This window comes from Spinacia oleracea, chromosome 4, assembly GCF_020520425.1.
Source record: "Spinacia oleracea cultivar Varoflay chromosome 4, BTI_SOV_V1, whole genome shotgun sequence".
Classification (NCBI taxonomy): domain Eukaryota; kingdom Viridiplantae; phylum Streptophyta; class Magnoliopsida; order Caryophyllales; family Amaranthaceae; genus Spinacia; species Spinacia oleracea.
Window position 1 is genome coordinate 159,723,977 of NC_079490.1, and position 14,415 is coordinate 159,738,391.

General features: G+C 38.2%; 1 protein-coding gene, 1 long non-coding RNA gene and 1 other non-coding gene across 3 annotated transcripts; all 3 read right to left on the minus strand.

Annotated features, from left to right (window-relative positions):
* Positions 1–245: 245 nt before the first annotated feature.
* Positions 246–4,288, minus strand: LOC110786257 (40S ribosomal protein S8). Its single transcript, XM_021990793.2, has 5 exons — positions 4,138–4,288; positions 3,910–3,982; positions 1,428–1,767; positions 899–1,065; positions 246–584 (listed from the first exon to the last, which is right to left on the minus strand). Exons 1-5 carry the CDS (start codon positions 4,139–4,141, stop codon positions 509–511), a joined length of 660 nt encoding a protein of 219 aa, XP_021846485.1. The 5' UTR covers positions 4,142–4,288; the 3' UTR covers positions 246–508.
* A 2,269-nt stretch (positions 4,289–6,557) lies between these two features.
* LOC130471263 (uncharacterized) lies at positions 6,558–13,992 on the minus strand. Its single transcript, XR_008931932.1, has 6 exons — positions 13,754–13,992; positions 8,318–13,097; positions 8,069–8,204; positions 7,829–7,962; positions 7,587–7,706; positions 6,558–7,505 (listed from the first exon to the last, which is right to left on the minus strand). It is a non-coding gene; the product is annotated as an uncharacterized lncRNA (long non-coding RNA).
* Positions 10,782–10,888, minus strand: LOC130460216 (small nucleolar RNA R71). Its single transcript, XR_008920153.1, has one exon. It is a non-coding gene; the product is annotated as a small nucleolar RNA R71 (small nucleolar RNA).
* Positions 13,993–14,415: the final 423 nt, after the last annotated feature.

Genomic DNA, 14,415 nt, shown 5'->3' on the forward strand with positions numbered 1-14,415 from the left:
TGAGAACGTCAACCTCAAGGGTATTTTTATGTCTATGTTGTTCCCGTGCACCCAATATTTTCTACAACCTCAGTATAGTGGGTTTTGGACGAGAAGAAAGCTAAATTACATCCATAAACCCTTGAAATATGTACGTAGTATTTGCTATCCAGATATAATCAACAACATACATAGTTACACATTGCCATCTAAAGATATGTGCATTCAAGGAAGTGACTGGGTTAAGGAGCGGTAACGCAGCAAAATCAAGTTCAAAACAACACTACTTAACACGTCCAACAAATAAGTGTATATGTGGCTGAATTGATCAACCATGAAATAAAATGTACGAGTTAAATTTTGGGGCCAGGGGTTTGTTTAACTAGAGGCAGCATAAATAACAAAAGCATCACACTACACAGAAAACAATGTTTTGGACCAATTACCAGAGTTAAACTCGACAAGACTATCAACCAAAATTGAAAAATATAACTCTCATCTCTGACTAAGATTCTACAGCGGAAAATTATTAAGCAGCAGCCTTTCCCTTCTTCCTCTGGATTTTCTTCATGTAAAATTCCAGTTCTTTGCCCTCTAGTATATATCTGCAATTCACCAATATATACCACTTTCAGACACTTGACACATAACCCCAATACTAGGCTACTAGCCAATGGGCAAAATATTCAAATACATTATAATATCTGATGCGTATAAGCGTAAATATGCCATATCAAGTTCATGCATTTTCCGATAGCATTGGGAGATGGTAACTCTAAGCACCTCACCCAATGAAAATTTTTGAATGTGATTGAGCTTTAAATATGGACAATTGGGCATGTCCTCTAGTGTTCCACTGTTTCTAATCTGCACTTTCACTGTTCTCCCTGATAAAATTCACAAGAGACAAGTTACTTACCCATCAGCACGACCACATTGACCAGGACGGGATGAAATGCAGGCCAACAAACGACCACCACCAAATTGTTCTTCAATGTGAGAGTCCAAAGTGCGGCCCTCCTGGCGCTTCTCTAGCTTTCTTGTTACATGGTTGCTCTTTTTAGTTTCCTCTACGGTCTCACCCTCCTATCAATAGGAAACAAACCGTGAGAAACTTAATTACAACCTAAATTCCATACTAAGGCCAACATGACCCGCAACCCTTTCCAAAATAAAATATTTCAACTCTCAATCGGTAACAATAAGGAAAACAAATATTAAAAAACCACATAGGTGAGCCAAACACATCACCCCTTAAATTCTCTACAATGTCCAATCAGGCAGTGGCTCTAGAAGTAAAGGTGGTCAATACACGAAAATAAGACACCGTGAACCTTTGTGTGAATAGAGATAAATTAAGAATCTAGACAAACTATGAGCCATATTTAACCGTAAAAACTTTTCAGAGAAAAAAATGAGACTTGGAAAGAAAATTGCAGGCAATATACCTCGGTTTCTTTCTTGGCGGCGGCGGCTGCAGCAGCCTTCTTCTTGCGTCCAATCTCAACACCATAGTGCTGGAGATACCATTGCTTAAATGGTGCAGCATCAACCTGAACAATGGCACTCTTCACCAAAGTCTGGGTCCTAACCAACTCATTGTTGGATGCATTGTATACGACGTCCAAAAGACGAGTCTTGCGGGTCACAGCTTCACTACCCCATGAAAAGTTGCCGGTATCCAACCTCAGTGCACGCCACTTGACATTACCACCACGGACCCTAACCCTCCTAACTGTCTTGTTGCTTGACAGTTTAGTGTTAGCTGGCTGTCTTCCGAGCTCATACCTTTACCACCATAAGTCAAAAATCATTAATCATGAGTGGATAATAAATATGCGAAGCAACAGCTAAACTCCGAATAAGGTAAGACTAGCAGAGACAAAAAAAATCAAAACATATTTAGGAAAAGAGCCATCTCAAAACAACGAAACAAGTTGCCATCACTGAAATGCACGTAATTCGAAAAAAGCATGCAAGTAATTAAGCAAATGTTTTTTCTTTAATCAATTACATAGACAATGATTATTAATTGCAAGAGCAGGGGCAGAACAGTACCAATTCATTAGCACACCAATTTCATCAAATATAAATCAAACCATGATTAATACTCCGTATATTCAAAAATGAACCATTTGAGAAAGGAAGTTGTTATTGAAAATGTTCCAATCAGAGAGAATCCAAATTGAAGAAAACTGTTCAAACTTGGACAATAAACACTCAACGAAATTTGGAAGTTAATTTGTGCCCCTAGAACAAAGCATGCAAGAAATTGATCTGAAGATCTCACGCCTTGCAGCCGAAAGATGAGGCAATTCCTAGATACGAAGTAGTAAATACTCTAGTAAAAACCAACGTTAAAAAAATAGAAAAGATAATGAATGGTAGGGTTGTTATTTAAAATGTTCCAATCAGCGAGAATCCAAATTGAAGAAAACTGTTCAAACTTGGAAAATAAACACTCAACAATTTGGAAGTTAATTTGTGCCCCTAGAACAAAGCATGCAAGAAATTGATCTGAAGATCTCACGCCTTGCAGCCGAAAGATGAGGCAATTCATAGATACGAAGCAGTAAATACTCTAGTGAAAACCACGGTTTAAAAAATAGAAAAGATGATGAATGGTAGGGTTGTTATTGAAAATGTTCCAATCATCGAGAATCCAAATTGAAGAAAATTGTTCAAATTCGGACAAAATTAAACCTCAACAAACTCTGGAAGTTTATTTGTGCCCCTAGAACAAAGCATGCAAGAAATTGATCCGAAGATCTCACGCCTTGCAGCCGAAAGATGAGGCAATTCCTAAATACGAAGTAGTAAATACTCTAGAAAAAAAATCATGGTTCAAAGTAAGACAATGAACGGTAGGTTCCTATATGGGAAAAACCAATTTATGTATGCCAAAGCACCACCCGCTTTCCTCAAAATGAAAGAAAACATAAATATGATGACAATAGCACATTGATGTAGCTTATGGAATATGTTGCGTGCTGATGGAGTGACTTATCAGCACAGGACCGTCTCATAAGCACAATACAAACTGGTGACTTCAATAATTTTAGGGTAAGTCAACAGGAAATCTCACACCTTGGAGCTGAAAGGAGAGAAACTCGCTAAATTTTTGGGTGGAATGACATATGGTAGAAAAACTAGATGGAAGCAAAGACAGAAATATGTATGCCAAAGCATCACTAATTTTCCTCAAAATTAAGGAAGACTTGAGAAAGAAACAATAGCACAGTGATGTAGCTTATGGAATATGTTGCGTGCTGATGGAGTGACTTGTCAGCACAGGACCGTCTCATAAGCACAGGAATCTCAACCTAAATCTAACACATCGGAGCAAAAAGGAGAGACAATTTCTAAATTTTCAGGTGGAAAATAGTAAAAAAAAATCTAGATGGAAGAAAATACCAATTAATCAATTATGTATGCCAAAGCATCACTATTTTCCTCGAAATGTAAGGAAAACTTAAGAAAGATGACAATAGCACAGTGATGTAGCTTATGGAATATGTTGCGTGCCGATGGAGTGACTTATCGGCACAGGACCGTCTCATAAGCACACAAAAACTTCACTGAATTCAAAGGAACTAAACCATGAGAAACATTCATCGAAATTGAAGAAAATATCACAAATTTACATGCTCAAGCATACCAAAGCTTCAACAACCATGAGAAACATTCATCGAAATTGAAGAAAATATCACAAATTTACATGCTCAAGCATACCAAAGCTTCAACAACCACATAAAAATCAATCATAATTATTACTTCAGCAACATAAATCTCAAATTAACACCTTCGAGAATTCAAATCAAGTAGAAAAACATCAATTTTTCTCAGATATTTTAATCAGAATCAAACCACGCATTCACATTCAAATCCAAACCTAAAAGATCGAGAAAAACAAAAAAGGGATGAACTTACTTTCGCTTCTTCCTCCAGGCCTTCTTCTTTCCTCCAGTGGCACGCCGCTTGTGCATAGAATCACGAGAAATACCTGATAAACATAATCAAACCCTAAACTTAGAATCATAAACAAATTCAGAATCACAATGCGACGCCATGGAAGCAGAGCTTTAAGAATCAAATGAAGATCTAACGAATTGGAGAAGATTGAAAAGCAGGAGAGAAAAGGATAGAGAGAGTTGTTACCCATTTTCGCAGAAGTGGGGTGAACAAGAAACTAGGGTTTCTGCTCTTTCGCCTATGAAGGTGGAGGGAGGCAGTGAGGTGATGAAGAAGAAGAAGAAAAGGAGTCAGATAAACCCTAGGAATAACCTTTTTAATGGGCTAGATTTGGGTTTTTTCTTCGTTTAAGGTCTAACCTTTTGTGGGTGGGCTTTATTATAGTTGTAGGTAAACCTTTGATCCGACCCATTAATCAGATCCATAGTTTGAACCAAAAAAAGTTGGTTTTTCTACATTATACTCCTTGTGTTTTATTTCTACCAGTTGTTTGACCGCTCGCTAACGCGCGCGGTCCCCCAAAATATTGAAATTAGTCTGTAAAATTAAATTAGTAAATGAGTAAAATCTTTAGGGAAAAAACTGAGGAAAAGAAGTTAGCACAAAAAATAACTAAAAGGGACAGCAACCCTTCTGATTATATCAGGTGCCTGATTTGTTCAAGTAGCAGGTTCAATGCAAGCTAGAGAGTACATTACACAGGTTGATGCTTAGAACAGTCACCACACAATCACATTCTTACCGAGACAAGATAGAAACAAAGTACTTGATGCAAATTAGAACATAAGGAGCTTGGCATTGTGCCTGAGTCATAATATGTACAGGAGTAGTTATGTTCATGTTACAAAATATTTAAGGGGTATTTGTCAAGAACACCGCACTACGAGCTTGTTCCCTTCAAAAACCTCTAGGTAATGAGCCTACATTCCCAGCTTCTATACTGTCACTACAGAAACTATTTCTGTTGGCAAGAAATGTAGGGGCCATCAACATATTAAGTGCAAGTACTAACGGGTTTGAATCTAGGCTAAGCAGAAGGCTACTTATATCTTACAAGTTTCCAAGGTAGACTAACCACAATACTAACTATTTTACAAGTAATTAAGCTTAGCTAAGAAAAAGGGTGGATGAATGATTTACTAGAATTATTAACCAGAGGAGTCATAAGAAAAAGGGAGGACGAATGACGCACTCGAATTATTGACCAGAAGAGTCATCCTCTTCATCCTCATCTTCGTTCTCTTGTCCTGCAATGCTTCTTTGTTCACCATGCAGTCCAACTATAACTTCCTGCTTAGGCTTCTGTCCAGCAATCACTCCCTGCTTAGGCTTATGCCCAACATCACTCCCTGCTTCGGTTGCTGTCGAGCTATCATTGTATGCTCGGGATCCTGTCTAGGAAACGGTGTTTGTGTAGTTGCACTCCTTGTTCAAGCTGTTGTCTAGCAACTGCTGCCTGTGCAGACAGCTGTCCAACAATCGGTCCCAGTAAGCAATAGATACAAGACACATGATACTGAATCGAGAACCTAAACCACAAATAAGACCAAAGAAAACCACCTAATTGTAGATCAGCTGAACAAACAATTACACCCTAGAAGAACGGGCAAAATTTCTACAAGAATGAGTGCATTTATTCCAAAAAAACAGTGAGCAAAGGAACAAGGAGTGCATATTCAGTGATAAGCATTATATGTCCATAAATCATAGGATAATGTTCGTGAAGGGTACACAAATTTTCAGGTATATCATATGTCTTGGAATATCAAATAGGGAGAATATATTATATTGGTCAACAAATGGATTTCCAAGAGCAACATATCAGGCAATATAATTCAATTAGTTAACATGAACACACATCTTATCTTATTCTTATGAAAAGGGAGCAAAGTTAAATGCACTACCTTTCCAAACAAAGAAAAAGAAATGCTGAAGTAAAACCCTAACAAGGAAAGAGAACACCCCTCTATATATATACCAACAGAAAACTGAAATTCAAAACTTCTATAAATTAAATTAAAAAAATCAGAATAAAGAAAAAAAAGTACAATCCATGAAGTCATTAACTTACAACCACAAATAAAAGGAAGGAACAATTGCCTGTTGGTTCAGTGGTGATTGGAGCTGAACTTAGTAGGGAGAACTCGTGTTCGATCCCCCGCAACAACAATTGAGAGGGGAATGAAACCTATCCACCCAGAACTCGCCCCGAATCCGGATTAACCATAAGGGTGAATCGGGTGCTAACACCAAAAAACAAATAAAAGGAGGGATATAAATAAACATCAAAAGTTGAGCTAGCATGCTATATGTTTTTTTAAAGGGAAAATGTTGTACTACGATCCGTATTCATTATCAAAGGCAAACAATTTTTATTATTTAACTGGTATAAAATGTATAATTCCCCATTCAATGGTAATTAAAACTAAACAAACATTTGTCCAGCCGATTAAACATTTCGGACCTAATTAACAACCAAGTGAGAGGATTAAGGCATAATAATTAATAATTTACACATGCAATTGAAATAGGACTACAACTAACCAATGAGGAATTAGGGTAAGTGTAACAGTGTAAGCCTGCATTAGACTTTTTATTTTTTATTTTTTATTTTTTATGCAAGCTTGGATCATTAGATTAAAAGTTCAGAACAAAAACAGACAAGAGAGTTCATGGAGGCATATCCTCCCTCAAAAGATCCAGAACAAACTCTGGTTCTTGTTCCACAATACAAATATTATAATTAGCTAATACAGCAGTTCTACACATTCTTGCGATTCTGTCAGCAGCTTTTTGTTAGTTCCCCTGGCTTCAAATTCCAGCTTGATTTCATGCATCTATGTAAGGAGATCTCTGCATTGTTTAACAATCATGAAGTTAACATCTTTTATGGTATCCCCTAGCACAATTCTGTGGACTTCCTTCTGTGCATCCGAGTTCACAGTGACCCTAGACCATCCTTGCTCCTTGATAACTTGCAAAGTAACCAGAATGTCTCGCAGTTCCCCCACGAATGCTGTTTGAGTGCAGCATTTCTGCTGAAAACCCAGAACTCACTCCCCCAAAGCATCTCTAGCAATCCCTGCAACTGCATTAGGCTCTGAGTTGAGCAAAGTCGGATGCTACTTCTTGCATGGACGGGCGATTTCTACTACACTCGCAGAGGCACTTGGTTATAATCTGAGTCAGTGTTACCTGGTTCGCTAGTATGAGATTGGGTACGGGTTCGTAATTCGCTACCTAATTTGTTAAATTAGACCAAAATTATACCATTTTGATGTTGTAATTCGCTTTTTCGGTTCGCGGTTCGTGGGCTGATTGGAGGATTAGGTAACACTGATCTGAGCTATCTCGAACGCTACATCGAGTGAGTATTGAGTATTGACCCTCCAGACCCGGGTCCATAATTTTTACAAGTTGCGCCTTGTTGGAGACTAAGAGCCACTGTGTCCATATATCTGCCCATTTTACACTATCGACTTGAAAACCAGTTATCATCTCAAGTAATATCAGTCCAAAACTATACACAATGCTGTTATTCGTGCTACAGCCACCTGCCAAAGGAGTATATCAAAATGTAACATCTGGACTGTACAAAGATCGCGAATTAATTAAACATGGAAAACAATACTTACGTATCATCTCTGGCGAAAGATAAAATCTTGCATTGGCAATGGCAATGGCATGGTTCCCGAGTTCTAACTTTTGTCTCCTTGACAGTAATAACCAAAAACTGATATCTTTGCATTGTAATTCTGGTCAGAACCAGACAAACACACCAGTGAACGAACCACTACAATTACTTGCTTATAAGAAGTACTACATATTTTTTTTTAACTAGAATAGATAGATCAAATTATATATATGCTCAACTTACCTGATCAACAAGTATTCTTGAGGGCTTAAAGAAGTAGTACATGAATGGTTTGTCTAAACAACTAGCATTCATAACAGCAAGGCCTTGAGCTACTCCTAAAGCTGTCTTCATACGAATGTCCTAACTAACTCCACCTGCGGAAGAAAAACCCGAATCTAGTTACACCACACTGATAAACAGTTCAACACCCAACTCCAAAGCAAACAATATATTAACTGTTTGGTTGATCAAACTGTTTACCATTGAGCATATGATAATCCAAACTTCCTTTAGGCATATATTCAGACACTAAAAAAAGCTTCTTCTCAGTCCAGCAATATCCTAATAGACGAGCCAAGTTCGGATGTGACAATCTTCCCAACAAGTTCAGCTCATCCTACATTTCCAGAGACAAGAGTATGTGATAGATTAAATCTAACTCATTCCAAGTTATCCAAAATCTAGCAACAATCTTTAAATCACAATCCAGACTATAATATATATAATTACCTTAAACTTTGCTGATCATCAGTCTCTATAAAATGATATACCCTGATTTACCACCATGATTTTGGAACTGGATGAAGATGAAGACGGAACAAGAAGCTTCTCTTTCACAAAACCCTTGTACACTTTCCCCCCATGACCGAGAAGCTGTATCGACTATCGAGCTGAAGTTATTGGTGGCCTTCTCCAAAGTCTTATAATTGAAAACCCTCAAACTACCATCGGCCTCATCTACTGCTGTCTCTTCAGTTTTTTTTGAACACAAACACGACTTCATCATGCAATGGCGAAGAAGATTGAAAACACGAAAGTGTGAGTGAGAAAAAGAAACAGAGAGATGGTCGTGGGGGTATAAAATTGAACAGTCTTCCTCTATAAGAAGCGGAAAAAGCAGAGGGAGGGACCTGATACACTCATATTTTATATAGTTTTTACTCCCGTCCTGTATGCACTTTTCATCTCATTTGAGCTCTTCGGGGCCTATTTTAGTGCTAATGTGTGTTGTGTAGTGTCTGTTAGCTGCAGGGCTGTTTTTGATGATAATTGATCTTTGGGGGGCCCATTTCTTATCACTCTTGGATGACTACACGGATCCCGAGGCATTGCGGGATGATCTAGCTAGCTTCAAAGGGGCCACGAGCGTCAAACTTGGCCCAGGAGTTGGGCCTAGGCCTCAAGTTCTAACTCAAGGCAAATACGTCAAATTGAGCTCAAAACCTGTGGCCCCGGTTTTCGCAAACCAGCAGGTTTTGAGGAACGAAGAAAACTTCTCTTAGGTGCGAAACCGGCAGGTTTTGGGAAACTTGTGGCCCCGGTTTTTGCTACCTGATGACTTAAGTATACCTAACTGGGCCGAAAACCGGCCGGATTTTGGAACCCGGGGTGCCCGGTTTTCGGTCCCATTACGTTTTCTTTTGCTTAGTTACTCCGTAGGATTAAGGGGAGGCTTATATATATATTTAGTGTTTTTAGTACGTTCTCTCTCCTCTCCGAACTTCGTATTATTATGATTGCTTAGCTTAAAACTTCAATTTTTATTCTCCAAACACTCAACTTTGATTTAATTAAAGATTCAAACTTTCAGCTAATCGTTTCGTTCTTCGTTTTATGTATTACTTTGTGTTCTTATTCTTTTATTCAATTTCAATTATGCTTTCAATTAATATGTTTGCTTTGTTTATTGGTATTATGTGTGAGTAGTTACTTTTCTAGGGTTTTAGGGATCCATGAATAATTATGAAGGGATGATTGAATAATTGTGATTGTTGGTATTGCGATTGATTCCTATTGATTGGTTTATTTCACTATGCAATTAGATTTGCGCAGGTTTAATTGTGATAGTCATGCAATATCAAGTTAAGATTCGAGAGATGTAATTTGATATTTAGGCTTGTGTCAATAGGTGGAATTAGGATTAATACGTAGCGAGAGCCCGTTAATTCTAAGTCTATGATTATTATCGATTCGAGAGAGTATGCTAGTCTAATTAATTGCGTTATTGATTATTGCTAATCGTTTATCATCCTGGATTGTTATTTGTTGGTGAACCTATGCCCTAGGTTCTTTAATATCTGATTTCTTAATTGTTTAATTATTGTCGTAGTTTTAGTATACAAACCAACCAACTCTTGTTTCCCAATAGTCTAGATTAGTTGATTAATAGTAGAAAGAACGCCTGTTTCCCTGTGGATTCGATCCTGACTTCCCTTGCTACCTAGCTAGTGATTTTAGGTTTATCTTTAATAGGAGTGCGATTTAGCCTGTCAAACTTTGGCGCCGTTGCTGGGGAAACGGTTTTATTTTCTGTTGTTGATTGCTTATACTAGATTTTTGTTTGTTACTACTCAAGGAACTCACGTTCCTTGAGACCGGATCTCACATTGTTTTGTAGTCTTTGTCTTTGCCCAGGACCGTAGGTACTAGTAATTTTACTCCATTCGATCTTGAGCCAGAAAGAACCTTTCGTAGACGAAGAACTTTCATTGCACAGTGTGGGAATTACTCTGATTCTGATCATAATATTGGCGATCTTTTTCCTTCAGATACAGATTCAGTTTCAGAGATAGAGATGGGTGACGAAACTCTACTACCGCCACCTACCCCACGGCTTACAGACTATTCTAAGCCAAGTCTGTCCGTGCTACCAAAGGCAATCATGCCTTCTATTGCAGCTGAGACCTTCAAGATTGAGCCTGCATTGATTAACATGATTGAGAGACTCCAGTACGGTGGGGAACCAGGTGAAGATCCGAATCTTCACATACAGTCCTTCATCCAATATTGTTCCACCATCAAGCAAAATGGATTGACTCCGGAGCAGACTATGGAGATACTTTTCCCGTTCTCTTTGAGTGGGAAAGCTAAATTGTGGATTAATGGGTTGAATCGGGCGGCTTTGAAAATCACTAATTGGGAGTCCTTGGCTCTTGCTTTTTATGTTAAATATTTTCCACCTGAGAAAACAGCTCGTCTAAGGGGTCAGATATTGGGTATCTCACAACAAGCAGATGAGAGTTTGTTCGAGGTCTGGGAGAGATTCAAGGATTTGCAAAGAGAGTGCCCGCACCATGGTTTGGAAGATTGGTTCTTGATTCAGCAGTTTTATAATGGTCTGGGCAATGAGTCTAGATGTTTGTTGGATTCAGCTGCCAGTGGGAGATTCATGCAACTTGAGGTGCCTAGAGCTATGGAGGTGATTGAGGAGATAGCCATTCACAATGCCCAGTATGGGAATCCTAGAGGTTTATCTAATAGGGGTGGTAAGCATGATTTAAATTCTATTGAACAATTAACTGCCCAATTGACTGCTTTACACTATAAGTTTGATAATATGCAAGCAGCCAATGCTCAATCTGCCCAACCTGTTAGTGTAGCTGCTATGAGTGCCCAACCTGCTACTGTTTGTGAAAGTTGTGGAATGTCTGGTCATTATGCACAGGAATGTAGGAGCTCTGTTGAACAATGTAACACATTTCAATCCTACAAACAAAATAACCCATTCTCCAACTCTTACAATGAGGGCTACAAAAACAACCCTCTACTATCCTACAGGAGCAACAATATCCAGAACCCTCACCAAGTCCAACATCCACCACAACAACCATACCAACCCCCACATCAACAATCCTACCAACCACGGAACAACTACAACCAACAGTCTAGTGGACCACCTGGGTTCCCTAGACAACACACATCACCTCCACCACCACAACCTCAAGCCACACAGCCTGACCCTATGCTAGTAGAGATGAGAAACATGATGCTACAAATGCAAAAATCTCTAAGTGAAAAGGATGCAAAGATCGATGCTCTTACTGCTCACAATAAGATCATTGATACACAGTTTGTAACATCCCGACAATTCTCTCTTTTCTAAAATAACCTTTTAATATAAAACGTAGAGAATTATCAAGGCATTATCGCCCGTGTGAAAACGTAACGGCTTATTCAGAATTTTGCAGCGGAAAACATAAAACTAACTTTAGGTTTATAAATAATCGATTACAGGTTTAGTCCCAAAAATCAACCAACGAAAATAAGGAAATATAAATAGTACGACAAGTTTAAAGTCCAATTAAACAAACCCAAGTCAACTTAGCAAATCAAAACTAAATACAAGCTCTCTATTCCCGATCCCAATGATGCAACATCTTCAAACTTGCAGATGGACAATGCTTATTGATCCTTAGAGACTGCTCACCAAAGATTGGGTCATCACAGGATCAATAAGGCATAGCCATGATCAACATGCACAAGCAAAAGCACGTAATCAGCAAAGCTGAGTACTACATACTAAATCAATAATAATCCTAACATGATTCTATTAAACGAACAACCCTAACATGATACTAATGAACACAAACAAGGGCAGACAAAACATGATAGTTTGACGACCATACTTGACCAGACTAGACTAGGCTAGACTTTTAACAATAATATTATTTTAGTTGAAATAGACAATGGACCGAGTTGACCGTCCGACATCCTTCACTAAGGAAGACGAGGTACGGGCGCGACTCCGTAACCTCAGAGACCTGCGATATCGAGGAACATTTGAATAAAAATAGGACACAGTGATCAATCCGGTCCGAGATAAAGGCCATGGGCTACCACCATGAACCCCAACTCCTGTTTGTCCGTCACTTTAGACGTGCACAGTCTAAAGCTATTGCTACTCAGTTTCACTTTACATGATTTACAAATTGAGACTCTGTTATGACTCAACAATCACATAAGGCATATAATCCACATTCGTTCACAACTGTTTTTATCTTGGAATTAAGTACGTGATCATAAAAGCATCAATCAAGGCTCATTCCAATTTACCCAACATTCCCTTTAACCATGATCAACCCTGTATATGGGTATAAAGTTTCAACTTACTAAACAAGGTCCTCGGCCCTCATAAAGTAGTGAAAAGCTAAAAAGGGAACAACAATCAACTGATCTGAATCAACATATACAAAGTAATCTAGTGTTCCCAATCAAACATGTTTGCATCAATCATCCATACTAACATGTTATAATTCTCTTAATGCAATATAGGTTCAATACGTCCATCCAACAATATTAAACATGCAATTTCAACCTGACTAAGTTCGTCGATAATATCAACATCACCAAGTTCAACAATAATATCAACATAGCCAAGTTCAACAACGAATTCAACATGGTTTCAACAATTAGCACACATTTCAAGCACACAGGTATGTACGTACCTTGTGTAAACAACTTAATAGGCCACTTTAACACTTTCAAATATCGCCTAAAGAGAGTTCTCCGCCTAAAACAACCAACAAATAATCCCAATCAATTTCTAATCATTCGCAACCATAATAAAGCATTCTAAATGCATCCTAAAAATATTTAGAACTTTCCCCAATATCAAAACTTAAACATTTGATTTCCTAGCATCATAATTATTGACTAGTGATTGAAATTCGTTGGAAACTTTTGCAAACATCGTACTTTAAATTTCCAGCAATATAAATTCATTTAAAAGCTTCACCAAGGTGAATCTACGTTCCTAGTATCTCAAAACAACAAATTTAATAATCCATACTCAACCTACCATGATTTAAAATCATAAAAACCTTGAATTTCATACTTTAAACAATCAAAATTAATATTTCAAAGTAATTTGATAATCTGAAAATTAATAACTTTATTATAAAATTCATATAATCTTAAATTTATAATTTAAATCACAAAAACCATAACTTTAATTCACGAAAACATAATTCGAATTAATAAAACATGATTTAGCCCTAACTTATTTTTAATTAACCAAAACTGAAAATTAATTCGTTTATAATCTCAACCCAAATCTGAAAATCATGTTCAAACCATAAAAATTATAAATTTATTATCAAGAACATAATTTAAATTAACAACTATAATTAATTAAAATAATTAGTTACTTAGGGTTTAAGAAAGAACCAATTCAAGAGGGAGAAAGAGGAGGTTGGCCGGCGGCAGACCACGCGGCAGCGAGCATGGAGGTTGCGGAGTGGTGGTTGCACTGGTGGGCGGCGTGCGTTGGTGGTGATAGCACGCAAAGAAGAAAGGGAAGAGAGGGCGGGGAGCCGGCTGGGCAAGGCAACAGCCGCGACACTAGTGGTGCAGCGCGGGGTGGTCTCGACTAAGCGGCGGACTACGCAGGTGGCGGTTGCGGCTCGGTGGTGGCTGCCGTGTAAATAGAACAACCAAGAAAAACACGGTGAGGAGGAGCGAACAACAAGAAAGAAAAAGAAAAACTAAAGAGAAGAGGGAGGAGGAGAGAGTACCGGAAGAGGGGGAGCACGTCGACGGTGGTCGACGACGGCGTCTGGGCGGCAGCAGCAGCAAGTACGGCAAAGGGTTGAGGGTGTTCACGTGAATAGTGATGGAGAAGAGGGTTTGCTGTGATTTTTATTTCACGTGAGATAGAAAATAGAGGATTGAGTTTTGGGTTTTAGTGTTTGGGCTTTGCCAAATGGGCTAGGATTAGAATTGAGTTTGTTTGAATCCAAAAATGGCTAGGATTGTTTTCTAAATTCAATTGTGTTTTCATAATCCAAATTCTTTTCGACATAGAATTCTAAAATTATTTTAGATTTCAT

Coding starts and splice junctions, on each gene's coding strand:
- LOC110786257 (XM_021990793.2), bottom strand. Junction 1,066..1,427: donor CCGCCAAGAAAGAAACCGAG/GTATATTGCCTG, acceptor TCCTATTGATAG/GAGGGTGAGACCGTAGAGGA. Junction 585..898: donor CAATGTGGTCGTGCTGATGG/GTAAGTAACTTG, acceptor GGTGAATTGCAG/ATATATACTAGAGGGCAAAG.